Raw genomic sequence first — 16,573 nt, 5'->3', positions numbered from 1 at the left:
CATTAGAGTGGGCTTCAGCATGAAGTACCTTCTGGTTCCCTGATCTTTTTTTTTTTTTTTTTTCCTCTGATTGAAACAGGTGGCTATAGTCATAGTTACATGATACCTATTTTAAAGTTTGTGTAGATATGGCTGTAATGTATATGGACCATTTCAAGTGCTTAATGCTTTTGTATTTTCCACGTGTAGGCAGAGGGAGAAGACAGCCTGAAGAAGATGCAGCTGATGGAGCTTGCGATTCTCAATGGCACCTACAGAGATGCCAACATTAAATCACGTAAGGATGATACTGAGGCCCAGGGCTACACACCGTCTCAGCTGTTTTGTCCACATACCTATCTCTTTATTGGCAGGACAATACATGAACAGTTAAAAGTGAAGAGTTGAATTAATTGTTATTTGATATGTGGCTAACTGTCCCATTTTTACTGCTTTCAAGGATTGAGGACTCTCTGTTTTATGCCAGCATGCTTAAGTTTTAAGTTTATAAACTTTTATTCTTTTGATGAAATTTCAACTTCTAAATTGAAGAGTTTCATAAAATTTTACTGTTAACTACAGATTTAAGACTTCCAACTTATTTCATTTATGCAAAGGACAGAAGTTTTTTGAAAACAATTTTTGAATAAAAGCTATTTTGGAATGTTATCTGAATGCAGTGATTCTTCTGTTGAATTCTGTTCTTTCACTTTGCTTGCATGTTTTTCCCTCTAGTAATTTTTTTCTCTATTGATTTCATATGTGAGTTCACAGAGAGCAGTATCTTAGATACTATTTTAATCCTGTTTTCCCCTTTATATGTATTTTGCATGCTTTCATAAACTATGAGGATTGCTTTTTCTATATTTAATGAAATAATGTGAAATTTATATTTTGAGGCAATCTAAGTTTTACATAGCATTCATATGAGTATGATAGCATTTAATTTTTTTTCTTTTTTTTTTTTTTAAGAAATAGAATTTTAAAGGCATAGCCAACTCTACAAAATGTAGGCAACCTAGTGGGTTTAGAAGAGGTCACTTTTGCAAATGGTTGTCATTAATTTACTCACAAAAATGAGTATATCATTAACAATCATGTGTTTGGGAGTGCAGCATTTTTGTATTTTTTCCTGTGAAGGGACTTCCTACAGATACAGGAAATTAGTAACTGTTGGTTACTTGACTAACTTGATACAATGAAATTTATTCTTTCCTTAATTTGAAACTGAAGCTACCCTTTAGAAATGTATCAAAAAACTGTATTTCTGTGGACTCCAATTACAAAGTATTTTTTAACATCTTTTAATGCAGGTGTTTTCTTGTGCTTCTGCATGCACCTTTAGTCTCATGAGATCTTAAAAGCATAGATATATCAAATACATGAATTAAATATAACCTGTTTTAATGGTCTCATTCTTTTTTTCCCCCAGTGGCTTTTTAATTTTTGCACATTTATTCTTAATCACATTGGGAAAGGGGAAGCTGTTTGCATTTGATTGGTATGCTTTGGCATTTTTGTGTGATCAGTGCATGTACTAATGATTTCCTTTTATTTTTCTTCTTTTCTGCTTTTTCTTTTCTTTTTCCTACTTCCCTCTCATTTTTCATATTTTACACTGCTATCTCTGTACTTCCTTCTAAATTTCTTTGCTTACTGTAGCAGCCCTTGCCTTTTCTCTTGCAGCAACAGCCCAGGCTGCTCCAAGGATTATTACTGGGCCTGCGCCTGTTCTCCCACCAGCTGCCCTGCGCACTCCTACGCCAGCTGGCCCTACCATAATGCCTTTGATCAGACAGATACAGACCGCTGTCATGCCAAACGGAACTCCTCACCCAACTGCTGCAATAGTTCCTCCAGGGCCCGAAGCTGGTTTAATCTACACACCCTATGAATACCCCTACACGTTGGCACCAGCTACATCAATCCTTGAGTACCCTATTGAACCTAGCGGTGTATTAGGTAAGTTCTTCTCCGTATGTGGTGAACATTTTTCTTCATGACTTTTGCTGCCCCAGACTTGAAACGATTGCATCCATTTCAGAGAGGCAAGACAAGTTTCCATTGGGAAAAACTGTAAACCAAATTTTATTTTATTTCAGCCTCTTTGTAAGAGTTCTCCCTTAAAATAATTGTACCTTAGATTTATTTAGATTGACTTTGGTAACTGAAATTCACTGGGATGGGTTAAATTTACTAAACATTTTAAACAGAGAGTACGTTTCATATTTGACATCACTCGGGTTGTTCTGAGTTTTAGATCCTACCTCAGCCTATCCCCATCATCAGCTTCAGCACCCAGAGTTTTTAGGTTCCTTTGGCTCAGAGACGTATTTAATTGTTGGCTAAATTTTAAATTTCTATGTGAAAGTGCTTTAAGATCTTTTTAAAACTGATATTACTATGTGTGGTTTTCTTATATTTGTGATCACTTTAAATATGAAAGGGATCAGGTGAATAGTTGCGTTCTTCATGTTTTTTTCAGTTTTTCTCTTTTGAAGTCCTTGTTAATATTAAACGTAAGAGATCATCTTAATTTTAATAATGCAGTATGGAATTGATAAGTACACATTTGAGGCAAAAATTAAGATCATACTATAAACGCTCGGTTTTACATGAACAAAAAGTGGTGTGCTTGAAAAAGACATTACTGATGCCTTTTTTTTATAGAGTGGATTGAAATGCCAGTCATGCCTGATATTTCAGCCCATTGACTTGCTGGATGAAGGACTAGAGTACAGCAGCTGTGCTAACGCGACCCGTCCATGTGGGACAGACTGTTCCCGGGCTGCCCTTGTTTTACCAGACAAAATTTGAATTCTTTTTTCTTGAATTGTGTATGACCTTGGTGCTGCGTGCATGCTGTTGACTTTTAGGACTTCGATCTTTCAAGGTTTTTTTTTCCAGCATTAATACTGATTTATAAAAATTTGAAAGTCTTTAATGAACCCGGACACTAAGATTTAAACTTGAAAATTCGTTGTTCAATTAAAGAAAGCCACAATGCTCTGTATGTTATCTGTGTGTGTGCATGCACTCAGGTGCCTTCTGTTTCATGAGCAAATACATTTTACTGTACATGTTTTCCGTTTCTCGCTAAATCATTGTATAAAGTATTGTAGGTCAGAATTATACTTTAGAACTGTTTATGAGGGCTTGTTTCTGTTGCACATTTCTTGAAGCATTTTTAAAATAACATGTAACCTGTAACCCGTTTACGTTTTCCTTTCTGTTAACTCTTGTCCTGTGGCCCCATGCCTGCTCCTTTCCCTCCGAGCTCCTCTCTGCTGCACGCACAGCGTCTGTTCGAGGAGTTTGACTGTTGCTTCCTGCAGGGCTGGCACTCATAGCCACCAGCTGCTGTTCCAGCACTCAATGCAAGATCTCACTGATTTTGCCTCATGGAATTATACTTACATAAGATTAGTCTATCTGAAATGAAAAAGGGGTGATGGACCAGTTTACTGCTTAGAAACAGCAAGAGGCACTGCAGTAAAATTTTGTTTCTCATTTTTAAAGCAATGTGGTGTTTGTTGTGTCGGAAAATTTTTATTTATAATACTTGTTAGACTGACAAAATTAAAAGCAAAATATACAGATACCTAATTGGCATTCATAAGATGAATAATAATGAGTACTAAATGACAAAATTCCATTGTCAGTTTTATTACTCGCTTTGCCACCTAAGCAGTAAAACATGATATTGACCAGTTGGAGAACTGAGAAAATTATTTCAAATTGCTACATTATAATAAATTTGCACACAGATAACATGCATGCTGTATATGAAGTCTTACATCATATTATTTTAAAATAAGCAGTGCCCTTCAAAACAGATGCAGACATGTGTGTTGGTGGTAGTGAGGAGATTGATATTAGCATCAAATCTTCATTGATGACTAATTTTTAATTCCCTTCCTTTTATCTTTAGGTATGGCTTTCCCAACGAAAGGCTAAGAATTCAAGAACGGTCTTAACTGAACCCTCATCAGATCTGAATTTAACAAATGCTTAGTCTCAGCAGCCTCCGGGGGGGTGGGAGGGAAGCTTAGCCTAGCAGTCAGTGACTTACTTGCACTTTTTTGCACACTGATAGAAAGCAAAAGTCTGGTATTAATTGGTTTAGTCAGTAATCTCCCAAGTAGTGGTAATTTATAAAGGAGTGTATAGTAGTGTACTGACTGCTAAGTGTACTATACTGTTTGCTTTACTAATCACCTAATTCATTGCAGTTCATACTTAGTGACTCAAAGTTTAGAACCACAATCTGTAGGCTTTAAGAATTGCTTTTAAACCTTTTTAAGTGATAAACTCTGGAAGTGGTCTTAAGGTTAGCAAATAATTATCAGTATTAAACATGGCATTATTTAATTAGTCCTGCTGCAAGAAAGGCACTTCAGTGAATATGTGACTAGTAAAGCTTGACTATGTTTGGATCTAATAGAGTTCATGAAATCTGTAACTTGGGATTGTAAATGAATGGATAAAATAGGTTAAGGCCAAGATGTTTGAAATGAATGCAATATTAATAGATGCATATATACGCAACATATTATGGTTAATTTTAAAACTACTGTGCCTTAACGTGTTTCCTAAAACAAAACTTTTGTAGTAAATGAACATTTGAAATCCATTTTGATAAACCTACTGTTAATGTTTGTTTTCTTTTCCCTTGTGAATGTTTTCTAACTTTGTCTTGGTAATTGCAATTTAACTAGGTGCGGTGGCTACTAAAGTTCGAAGGCACGATATGCGTGTCCATCCTTACCAAAGGATTGTGACCGCAGACCGAGGTTAGTTTAGTTCTGCAGTTCTTGTTTATGAGAAATGCTTTGGGTGTCCATAAAATTTGCAACACCACACCTGACGGAAAAATATTACTGCTTACCTGCACACCATTTCTTAACCTTTTCTAAATTAATTTGTAATAATTGACAGATTTAAGGGTTGGGATTTGGGGGTGTGGTTTTTTTTTCCCTCCATCTTTTAACTTATTCTATATTAGTATGTACAATGATTTATTTCTACTAAAATATAAATTAGTCCATTTGGGGAGCTATTCAATTTTGATGTTGCCTTAGTTATTTTTCAATAATAATTTTGGCTAAAATTTACCTTTTAATTGTTCTGAAATTTGGGGTTGGTTTTGCAAAATGAACTAAGAGGATGGTGCTTTAATGAGAGAAGTAAAGAAATATATGCCTCCTATGTCCTTTTGGAGAAAACTGAAGATTTAGTTTCCATTTTCCTTTCTAGTAAAACACTTGAACCACTTTATACACATGAGGATATACATGTCAAGTACTTAGCTGAAATAACAACAGAGTAAGGACTGTGAAGGTATCTTTAATTCAGTTGGATGTTTTTTTTTTAAATCAGAAAAATCAATTCCCTTAGATTTTCTTACCAAAATGGATCCTTTGATTTTTGTCATTTGCTGCTAAAATATATTAACTGAAGGTAAACTGTCTCTTCAAGTTCTGTGGTGACATGAATCCAGCTGTTTGAAAATCCTTTTTGACTAGCCTGTGACTGGAAAATAAGTCTTCATTTTTCTCCTTTTCACCATTTGTAATTTTTGTTCTATATATGCCCTTGGACCCTTTTATAAAGTTATTTATGTTTATTGAGGAGTGATGGTTTCGGTTTATTGACATTGTTTTCTAAGCTTGTCTTTATAAGAAAGGAATCCAGAGCAAGATAGAAAGGATTTTTTAATAAGCTTCTGTTATGGCACATTTATTACCTACTAGTTAACTTGATCAAAGTGTGTATCTAATATTAGTGGGGGAAAGTGATGTATTTACACTCTAGTCCTATATTTTCTATGAAATTATGAAAGACCTACCTGTTTCACCTTGAATGCGCATGATAAATATTGGACACAGCTATCGTCCACATCAGGATAAAATACCTTTCCAAACACAATGGTATTTATTTGGCTTCATACATAAAGAATTTGACAACTGCAACCTAATAACATATATTACTTGTGATGATTCAGGAAACAGACCCCCAAGCTCAATTTTGATCTATGAAGATAATATACCTTACAAGTGTGTCATGCACAAGCATGCACACCATCCTTCTTGCATCAGAAAAAGTCTCCTGGTGAAGGGAGAAATTTAAAAAAATAAATTTGTTTTTAAGCAACTTTTGATTAAGGAAACTAAATAATCCCATGAACAATTTGATGCCTTTTTTTCCCTACATTGTTCATGTCTGAAACAGTTCTAAAGAGTATGTTAAAGTAGTCTGTTCCTCTTTCCCTGGGTGCCCCTTTTAAGAAATTTCCTCTAATGTTGTTTTAACACAGTAAGTATTGGTCTGCTCAATACTCCAGTGCCTTGAGATAGGAAGATTTTGCTGTATTTGGAAATGATAGCACATTCCATGTGTGGCTCTTGTGTAGTTATATGTGTTTTGATTAGTCCTGTCAGTTTTTATTCAGAATGCAATGTCAGCAAACCGAAATGCTACTTTTTTTTTTTTTTTTTTTTTTTTTAAATAACAGAATACTCGTGTACTGCTGTTCTATCACTGTATGCACTCATTGGGTCTAAGGGAGATGTCTGAAATCCTTCACTTAAATTATTTTATGATACTACTGTTTTCTCTATTTTTGAGGTTTTTTAATTATTATTTTTTAATCTTTTGAAGGGAAGATTAATATAAGCATTCGTTTAATGCAAGAAAACTCAGCCCTTGGATATATAACCATGTAATTCAATATGAGCATTTAGAGTTCTGCGTGGTTGACAGATACCTAGTTCTTTACTAAAAGTAAACCCATCTCTACACATATTTCAAAACTGAATTTGAAACCTATAAAAGACCAACTGACTTTTTAGTTGTAATGAACCATAAGTGATTTTGCACGGTTGACACACCTGTGTGTACTGTAGGAGGCCAGGACTTGGCAGAGGAAATATTCTCGGTTTACTGGTATATATATATAAATGGTAGTTTGCTTTGTTTATATATTCCACTCTCAAAAAAAAATCAGCATTTTTCTAAACAATGATTTTACAAAAACCATCATTTACATATTTGTATAAGAAACTTAATACAATTTTAATCAAAATTTTAAGTAATTTCAAAAATGCTTTAAGATGCTATATTTCTGGAGTACCTATGAAGTGGATGACTACATCATGTTAAATATTTATTTTCTTTTTTGATTTTGGAATAGCAGTTTTATTTTAAATAAAATTCCACTTATTTTTAAGAAATTCAGGGAAGATTTGGTCCCACTGAAGATGCAGTATTTTTGTAGTATTTATAAGCTGTCCTAAATGATAGACTATAGAAAGCATTTTTGCTGTATGAAGGTAAGCCAGCCCATTCTATAGGTCGTTTAAACTCGAAACGTTTCACCCACTGGGTTTTGATTTGTGAAGTGGCATGGAATCTACCTTTGCACTGAATATCTTTTCATTCATATCTCCTCTGCCTTAGTCACAGTGGCAACAGTACAGAAAATTCTATCAAACCTCAGAATATAGTAGAAATAATTAAGCTGTTGAATGAGTCTTAAAAAATCATACTACTGTTAAGTGGACCAAGTTTGGTGAAGCAGAATGAGACAGAGGTTGATTAAGGAAGGAACAACTCAAGGATATTGGGAACGATAACTTTTCCACTTGAGAACTACTTTTATGTTTTACTGTAATTTTAAAAAAAGATTTTTTTTTCTGTTTGTTATTTTGCAAAAGAAAATAGTATTTACAGGTGGCTTCTTTTAAAATATAAAATATAAAGCAGGAATGTATATGAAATGTCAGATTTTATTGTATTTGCAGAGTATTAGCTTTGAAATTGAATAAAGAAAGCTGTTTGTAGTTTTAAAATGGCTTATTGGTATCAATTAGAAATTTCTTCTATTTTTTGATGTACTTAGAGCTTTTTGAGTATAGAATTTTAAATGGCAGGATTTTACAGTGTTTACATGCAAGTGCATTTTATAAGTGTTCTATATGTGTAAAATAGTATTTTCAACTGGAAAGTCTTGGCTAGTGCAGAAGGCCTGGCCTTTTTCTGGTTCCCATGATGTTGCCTACACTGCTAGACTACAGTTTAGTATTGCTTTGTATCATGAGGCCAAGAAATTCCCTGTTGTTTGTAAATAGAATAATTGAAAAAGCAATAAACATTTATTGAACAAAAGAAACCTTGTTTGGCCCAGAGTTTATGTTGAACCAAATTATTCATAGAAATTTAAATTTCTCTAGATTCATTTCTGTTAATCATCAGTTATTAATAATCACATCCATCATTAATAGTTGCTTTAATGCTTGCATCTGAGAGAATACTAATGCTTAATAGCAGTCAGATACTGATAACTGCACTGACTGTTTCAAAATTCTGTATACCAAACCTATTCATTGTTGTTGTTTTCCAATTTCCTTCATTGACTGCTACTAACTATTAGTTGTTAGTTGTTATTTTATTTCTATTTTTTCTCGTTAACAGTTTTTTTTTTTTTTTTTGTGGGAGTGGGCTTTCCTTCATTTGTTCAAATCATGATATAAAATTGTCATGATTTTTATTGTATTCTGTAGATGGTGTCAATCAGTTTGTCAGAATTAAACATGCTTTTTTTTATTAGTTGTGATTAGTTTTTCATGTTGTCATTAAGCCGTCACTAGCTGAAACTAATCTCTTCTCTATCTTTTCTTTTCTTTTTTTTTTTTTTGTTTTGTTTTTTGTTCCTAACCACCCAGCCGCCACCGGCAACTAACCTATGACCTTCTGACCTCTGAACTCTTCACCCAATGATGACCTGACCATGCCTGCCTGCTGATCAGTTAACTGGTAATCGCCTTTGCTTGCCTGTCGTCAGTGCAGCGAGCTGAGGCACTTGTCCGTTCGTCTTACCATCTAACCAAACAAAAGACAAAGAAATTGTTGTCCTCCAACTCAGCTTTTGTTTGTTTTTTTTGTTTTGTTTTTTTTTTTTTGTTTTGTTTTTTTCCTTTTCTGTTTGGGTGAAAGTGGTTCTAGAACCTGCACTGAATAGTAGTAAAGCAATAAGGCCCAATTCATCCCACAGCACTGATCATCTTTTAATGTCCCACCCTAAGCGAACGGTAAGAAGGCCTCACTTCAGAAGGGGAGACAGATGGCCCTTAACTACTCAATGACAGAGGCAGTTACTGTGAGAGACTTCTAGGAATCTTTCTTCTCATAGCGAGTCAAAGCTCTCTGAATGTACTGTGTGATGATACATCATGCATGAACCTTTGGTCAGGGATGTCATTGGTGAAGTGATTTCAAAAAGTATTCAAAATTTGATATGCTGTTTAGTCACTACAGTGCCCTCAAAGGGCAGAAGTTGCAGCCTTTTTTATATTGCCTGCCAAAATTTGAAGTATTAGAAGTGTGCCATGAGAGAAAAACTTAACAAGGAATTTTGAAAAGTAATGCAAAGAACAGAACTGCAACACTATTTTTAAAATAATAAATATCTGAGTTAAAATTACTGAACCTTTATTTTACACCTCCTTTAAAAAATATACGAGAACAAGGTACATGCATTATGTGTCACATTACTGGGCAAACTGTTCAAATATTTTTTTTAAACCTCCCTGTATAGAAAAAAATCATTAAGGATGTAAAAGCCATGCTTGCCTATTTGCTGTATACATGTAATGAAATTGTAGATAAAGTGTAGTGCATTGAAACAAATGAACAAAAAGTAGATACTTTTACTATACAAGGGTGCTGGTGCAGAAAAAATATATATATTTTTGGAAATGTAGCATTTTATACTTTCAAGTGTTATAAAAAAAAAAAAGAAAAAGAACAAAGAAACCCTTTATTTCATTAAATGATTTTTTCTGGTGGTTGTCAAGAAACAAAAGACCAAAAGAGCCTTTTTGTCTTTCTTTTTTATTTTTTAAGTATTGGAATAAGTCTAAAGAAAAGAAAGTGCCTTATTTTCCTTCATGGTCATTTAGTCAAGTGTTTGTAAGATCAGCTCCTCCCTCAGAATACAAGTTAATGCATGTTACTCAGTCGCCCAGTATGTGAAAGAAGATAAGAGGGGAGACAAATGAGTTGATGGTTTGAATTATATGATTTTTGCCACGTTACCTTGATATAAATTTGCCAAATCTGATACTGTGAAAAAACTCGATAACTTCTTTTGTAATGCCCAACAAGTTTTAAAATATTCTTTTAAAATCATAATTGCTTTTGATTATTTCAGTATTTAATGTTAGCCCAAAGAATTCTGACATAAAAATTATGTATGATCTGAACATCAGTTTACAGACAAAATTAGGGCTTCTGTTTTATTCAAGGGGGGTGTGGGTTTGCTGGATTTTTTTCTTATAAATTGGCAGTAATAGTATACCTATAGTGATCTTTTTCACGAATTGAATATTTGTGATTTTCATTCTGGAAAACAAATGTTTTTAGCGACCTAAGCCACCCCCCCACCACACCCCCCCCTTGACTTTAAAAGAATGTGAAAGACTAGCATCATTGTGCATGTAAATATACTCAACTACATGTGATTTTTAAACTTCCAATTTCTTTGGAGTTCAGTTAGTTTTGTAGTTGAAGTGATGTGTGCACAAAACTTCCATCTAACTCTCAAGTGGTCATTAACTGCTCAGTACCAGATGTGGCAAATAGCAAGGGGCAGTGGATCCCCAGCTCATCAGCTCCTCCCTCTTAACACCTTCACAGCTTCACAAAGGTCAGCAGTAAGCTCAGTAAGCACCTTCACGGTGACCTCTTCATCATCTTGTCTCACTCGGAAATCGTTTTCAGTTTATTTACTATGCAATAGACATTCATTGTTTCGTATTCAGCTAGCTTTGGTTTAATGCGCCACTGCTTTGTCTTTCTGTTACATATACAGTTGTTTTGATTTATTTACAATATATGCTGTGCCATTTTGATTTTTACTTTGGTTGGTTGAATAAATTTGCGACACTCAAAACACTTGAGGTGGTAGTTTAAAAAAGATACCAGTATTTGATCCAGTTTCATCTCAGCTATGTTATACCTGGACATTTTAGATGTTTATCAAAGGTCTTTTATGGGGAAGAAAGTAAATGTATGAAATAAATGTGTGACATTTATGAGTAATGTTGGCTCTGAACAAACTTTTGAAAACTTAGTTGACAAAATTTTGGATCAACTGAAAAAAAAGCATGACTTTTGAAATCTCTGAATGCCTTGGTTCTCAGTATTATCATACTTTATTGAATTTATTTCTTATTAAAATACGTAGTTTTTAAGACTTTTTTTCTGACAGTATTATGTAATTTTTTAGCGCGGGTAGATGGGAGTGTCGCTTGTATGTTACCGTACAGCTGACATGTATTTTTGTCTATTCTTTATTATCTTAGTAGTTTCATGCTATGTATGTACCATAACCAACCTATTGCCTATGAGAAACATGTAAGATAATGTATTTACAGCCATTGTTACAAGTTTATAATGTATTTTTCTATCTTGTTTTATATGTATGTTATATAACATTCAAAAAGAATTTTTTTCTTGATTGAGAAAAGGATACAAGATGCAAAATCCACAATTTTGATAACTGAAAATTGCCAATTGTTTTGCAGTACTTTATTATATTGGGTGTCTTGTCTTTCTTGGGCTTTTAGTTAGCTAATGAATGAGTACATTAGACACTTTTGGGTTTTAGTTGGGATTTTACATAGCTTGCATTTTAATTCTTTGGTTCTTTGCTGTTTCTATTAACCCATAGCATTATTTTAATAAATGTTATAATACCAACCTACTAACTCCGGACTATGTCTGTTTATTAACCTTTACGTGTTTAATTAAAATAAACAAATAAAGACAAAAGAATGTAAAGTCTTGAATTACTGGACTAACCCTGAAGAACGTGACCACAGATAACATAGCGTGACTTGTTTTTATGTTGTTTGTCAGCTGACAATTCCGCACACTACTGTTAAAATGGCCTTTTACCTTGGGGGGTAGGTGCCAGGAGAGACGGGAACAAAGTAGTGTTGGTTTGAGGCACTATTCTGGTCTTGCCACTTGGCTTTCAACCTCTGCATTACTAATTCCACACTTTCTTATTTCTCCTTCTCCAAAATAATCACTCTCTGCTCACAGCATAAAGAGTATAAAGGGATTCATTGTAATGATATGCCCGAAAAACCAGTTTGATTCTTTGTTGAACCATTTTTCGAAATTTCTGTTAAGTAGATAATTTTATGCTCACATTATAAATCAAAGAATCTGTTGAGGTTTTACCTTTATTCAGATTTGTGTTTTAATTGGATGTTTTTCCTTAAAAAGTTTTGAACTGTTTTAGCCAGCTGTTCCTGTTGGGCGGGGGGGTGGGGGCTAAACATAGGTCAAGGCAAGGGTGGAGTGGCTCTTGTCTCAGGACAGTCCAAAGCAAGCTGTCCATGAGGATGACACACCCACCTTTCCTCGTGTCCCCCTCACAAGACAGCAGACAGCATTACTGAGCATCTTCCTCACCCCCCAAATACAACCAATCAGAAAACTACATTATTACACAAAGAAGAATGCTGGCATTTGAAAAGTTACATACCATTAATTGTTGGCATGCAAGTGAATTTAAGAAGATTCATTAAATATCTTCATGCTTTTCCTGGCTGCAAGCTAGGTAAACTGACCTCCACTTATCGGTTCCTTAATTTCTTAACTCTTGAGGTGCATTTCTGTTTCACAGACATTGGCAGTTTCCTTTTCTGTGAAATAGTTCTCCTGGATAGTAATTCTCAGGATGAATTTCTGCATTTGTAAATAATGCCTTATTTTTGTAAATTACATTTTATTTATTTTAAAGTTTAAAAATTGGGGCTGAAATGAGTCACATGTTATAGAAAACATAACTACACCAATATGCTATTAACCAGACTGTCAAAGAATTCTTATAGTACATACACATATATAAAATACATAGAATAGTGATAGCGTCTAATTTAATCGTAACTGAGATGGTTCTTTGGATCAAACAAATACAGTGTTTCTCCATTAGGGAAGGGGGCAATGTGTTATTGTTAGGTAGCAAGAGCTTTAAGATGATACTATCTCTAAAGGTTCACATTGCCTGTTAATGTTACAGTTAATATTTTTCTGTAAAAATCTGAAGCTGTCTGTCGCGCTGCTAATACGTAAGTCATCAGGGTACCATGTCACTGAAATTGATGAGGAATTTCTATGCAATTTACTCCACATTTTCTGAAGCCTATGAATGCAGTCTCATCTCATTTTCAGTTCAGGGTACTCTTGTGTATAATTATATCATATTGCCACCTTTTATGTTGGAAAAGTCTATTTTTAAAAGGTGAAAACAACATTACGAATCCCTTTTTTATGGAGGCTCTAATCGTATTAAACATGAAATCACCAAATTGTTACAAGAATCAGTTTACTGTTTATACTACTAGTATTTGACAAAGCAATTGAAACTAAGGCTTTCAGTTGAGAAGTTGATGGAATTAATGCACTCTGTAGTCAAGCATTTTTTTCTTAGGCAAAATGTTTGGGGAAATGTGGCATGAAAGTAGATACTCGCATCGACCCTTGTGGAGGCAGTAGGAGTACCCTAAAGCCAAGACGTGCACGTGTTTACGCAAAATAGAAGGTTAAGCTTTCCAAATACATACTGTATAAATACGAAGGATCTAAATTTTCTAGTGCACCAAAAGCAGGTTTAATTTAAATTGCTCATTACCAAATCCAGAGTCTACCAGCTAACACTTATATAACTTATGTATGACAGTCCAAGGTTTCTCCAGTTTTGTTTTTTTGGAGCGGGGGTTGTTTGCATTTTGGAATAAGATATCATTATTTCTTGATAACAGCTATTGTATTTTCAAGTGATTTTTAATAGAATAAAATGTATTACTAAATTATAATCCACTATTAGCAAAAATTACTCAAAACTTTTTGGACTTACAAACTTTCTTAAGTACATAAGGTAATTTCTAAACATTGTCACATATTTAATACCTTTATTTAAAATGGAAAAATTAATTCATTTTGTAGACTACATTTAGCAATAGTCATATGGTACATGTGTGATTTTTTTTATCTGTGGTTTCTTTAATAATTATCTAAATTGAAATGCCTTTGCTATGAAAAGAGTTAAAATTATAGACATACCTGGTACTCAATGCTGAATCAAACTGGTTCACCTAGGCGTAGTACTCTCCTTTCTGTATTTCGCTGCACTAATTGCAGGGGGTGGGAGAGAAGGAAGAAGAATTAATTCACAGTAGAAGTGGATGGTAGGTGCGGCACAGAGCAACACAATGTTGATGTCTCATTGCTTATGATTTTGCTGTCCCTTCTTGGGAAAAGATACCACATTGGAAAAACACAGCTCCCGGGGTAAAAAATTATATCTTTAAAAAATGCTATTATTGAGAAATTTTGATTACCAAATACATCTTTTATGGCTTATATTGTAGAAGTGTATATAAAAACGTTTAGTTTTCCTCGTGGAAATTGTGTATGTAGAGAAAAGTTGGAATAGCTCTCCCCAAATCATATGTGAATGGAGAACCACGTACGACTGTACATGACGTGCAATAAACCAGCTGGAAAAAGTGCATGTGCTTCATCCTCTTCCAGGCAACTGTGGCTGAAAATGCTGCCTATTGCCCCTCCCCTGAAAAAGCCACATGTGTGTAAATGTCAGAATAAAGAATGCACATTTCATTTTTAATTTACTGGTGCTTTTAACACTATTTAAAAGAAAACATAAGACTGACATTTCCGGAGCTCTAATTCACTTCACTAGAAGCTGATCAAAACACGTCCCGATTTCAGTGATGAGAAAAGGAGATCAGTGAACAGGCACACGACCGCATTTCTCAGCTGGATGTGCACCCAGGTGTGCTGACCAAACTGTGGTCCTCGACCTCCAAGTTTTAGGACTCCCTTGCACCTTAAATTTCCCAGGCCTTGTTTATTATAAAGTCTCCCACGTTTCTTTTTCTCCTTTCTGATCACTCACTAGGACCTTCATTTTCCTCGGCAGTATCCTCTCCACAGACCTCTAAAAGCCGCTGACAGGTGGGACCTAGAGCACAGGGCACAAACCAGCAGCCCCCAGGTGGTGTCTGGCTTGGCCTATCTATATACCATGTTGCGGTTGCTTTAATTACCTGCCAGCATTTAAAGTCTTCATAGCAGGCTTTAAAACACCTCTTCACAAAGTCTGCACTTCTTCAAAGAACAAATTATCTAGAAAACTGGAGCCTACATACACCATCGGCTGAAAGTGAACACTATCCTTTTTAAACTGAGTGCCCCCCACTTGGGCTTTGCCCCCAGTATCACATCCGGACTCTTGATTTCCTTACTCCGATCTTAGTTTAATTTTTTCCTCACCTCTCTGGTTCCTGCAGGCATCTGTGCTGGCCTCTCCAGGTACAGAACAGTAGTTTTGACTCTCCAAACACCAAACTAGCTTCTCAAATGGTAAAACGGGGTTTAGCGTTTTTCCTCCTGGAAAATGTCATTTTTTATCATTATCTGCTACCTCTTTATGTGACTCTTTGTGGTCTTGTTAGAAAGCAGTTAAGCTCACTGAACATTTAAAAAATACCCACATTTAAAAGAAAATATTAGTGATAGTTGGGAATCATGTTTTTCCAGAAAAAGTATATTAAAATTACACTCTCCAGTTAAGTACTATTTTGTGACGTATGTAGAGAGAGAAGAGCCCATCAAACAAGTGCTTGTTTCTATGTACTATATACAGAGCAGTTCCAGTGTCAGCATCTCAAAATTAGGATGAAAATTTTACTGCGGTCCTGTTTTCTTAATGAGTGCTCTAGTTTACTTAATGGAATACTAAGAAAAATTAGGGGGACGTGATTAAAAGTAAAATACTAGAAAACATTTGCAAATGAACCCACAAGTATCTTCTTGCAGAAGTGTTTGGAGTTGATACTAACATAAACTTCTATAATCATTTAACTTAAAACTTCTATCAAGGTAAGAAAAAAAGTACCTGGCTCTGCTCAAAACGTGAATTTTAAAACCTGCTCTTCTAAGTGATTTAGCCTATGAAATTAAAATAGACTGATAGTGCACGTGGAAAGTTGCCTTGGATACTTTTAAATTATATTAATGATGCTTTTGCCCACAGTTTTCTCACTGAGGTAAAAGAATATAGAAAAACTGTTCAAAGGTTAAATTTATTCTAGATTTCTAGATGGTGGGAAAACGGAACACCTGAAGTTAGTGGGTGAAGCACTTTATATGTGAAAACACTGAAGCTAAGACTCTGAGAAGCTAAGGTCTAAATTGGTATACTAGGGAAGAAAACTAGATTAACAAGTCCAATGTACAAATGCCCCACCCTAAACTATTATTCAAGCATCAGTTTGGGGGTGCTGACAGCAGGAAAATGGGTTTTTAAGTCAAAGAAAAAAATTAACTGGGGAAGCTTGATAGCACATCTGATAGTCCGTCTTCACCAAGTCTCAGTGTTGGTTTTAAAATGAATTAAATATCTGTTGTTGCTCTTGGTGCTTATAATAAGAGCATCCTGGCATGGGGAGACGCATAAGAAAAAATGTGGTTTATTACTTCTCTGTCTTCCAAAGGG

The 16,573-nt window shown here is 34.7% G+C and overlaps 1 protein-coding gene across 25 annotated transcripts in view; it reads left to right on the top strand.

Moving 5' to 3' along the window:
* The window catches only part of QKI (QKI, KH domain containing RNA binding), a 151,206-nt gene extending 136,526 nt beyond the window's left edge, over window positions 1–14,680 (top strand). For 3 of the 25 annotated variants that reach the window (XM_085011603.1, XM_021083682.2, XM_085011524.1), the window contains 4 exons: window positions 190–277; window positions 1,642–1,941; window positions 4,698–4,772; window positions 8,703–14,680. In XM_085011603.1, the coding sequence (XP_084867729.1) occupies window positions 190–277; window positions 1,642–1,941; window positions 4,698–4,772; window positions 8,703–8,719 (480 nt within the window). In that variant the 3' untranslated portion in view covers window positions 8,720–14,680. Of the gene's footprint in view, window positions 1–189; window positions 278–1,641; window positions 1,956–2,649; window positions 8,150–8,702 lie in introns of those variants that run through there. The other 22 variants (XM_021083632.2, XM_085011545.1, XM_085011556.1 and 19 more) reach the window with 12 other exon arrangements.
* The last annotated feature ends 1,893 nt before the right edge of the window (window positions 14,681–16,573 follow it).

Source organism: Sus scrofa, chromosome 1 (assembly GCF_054392235.1).
Source record: "Sus scrofa isolate SSC_HxYL_T2T_F1_AM1 chromosome 1, Sscrofa_HxYL_maternal_Yorkshire_Landrace_v2.0, whole genome shotgun sequence".
In the NCBI taxonomy this organism is placed as follows: Eukaryota; Metazoa; Chordata; class Mammalia; order Artiodactyla; family Suidae; genus Sus; species Sus scrofa.
The sequence above is the reverse complement of the archived record's forward strand: the minus strand, read 5'-3'. Positions and strand labels throughout refer to the sequence as shown.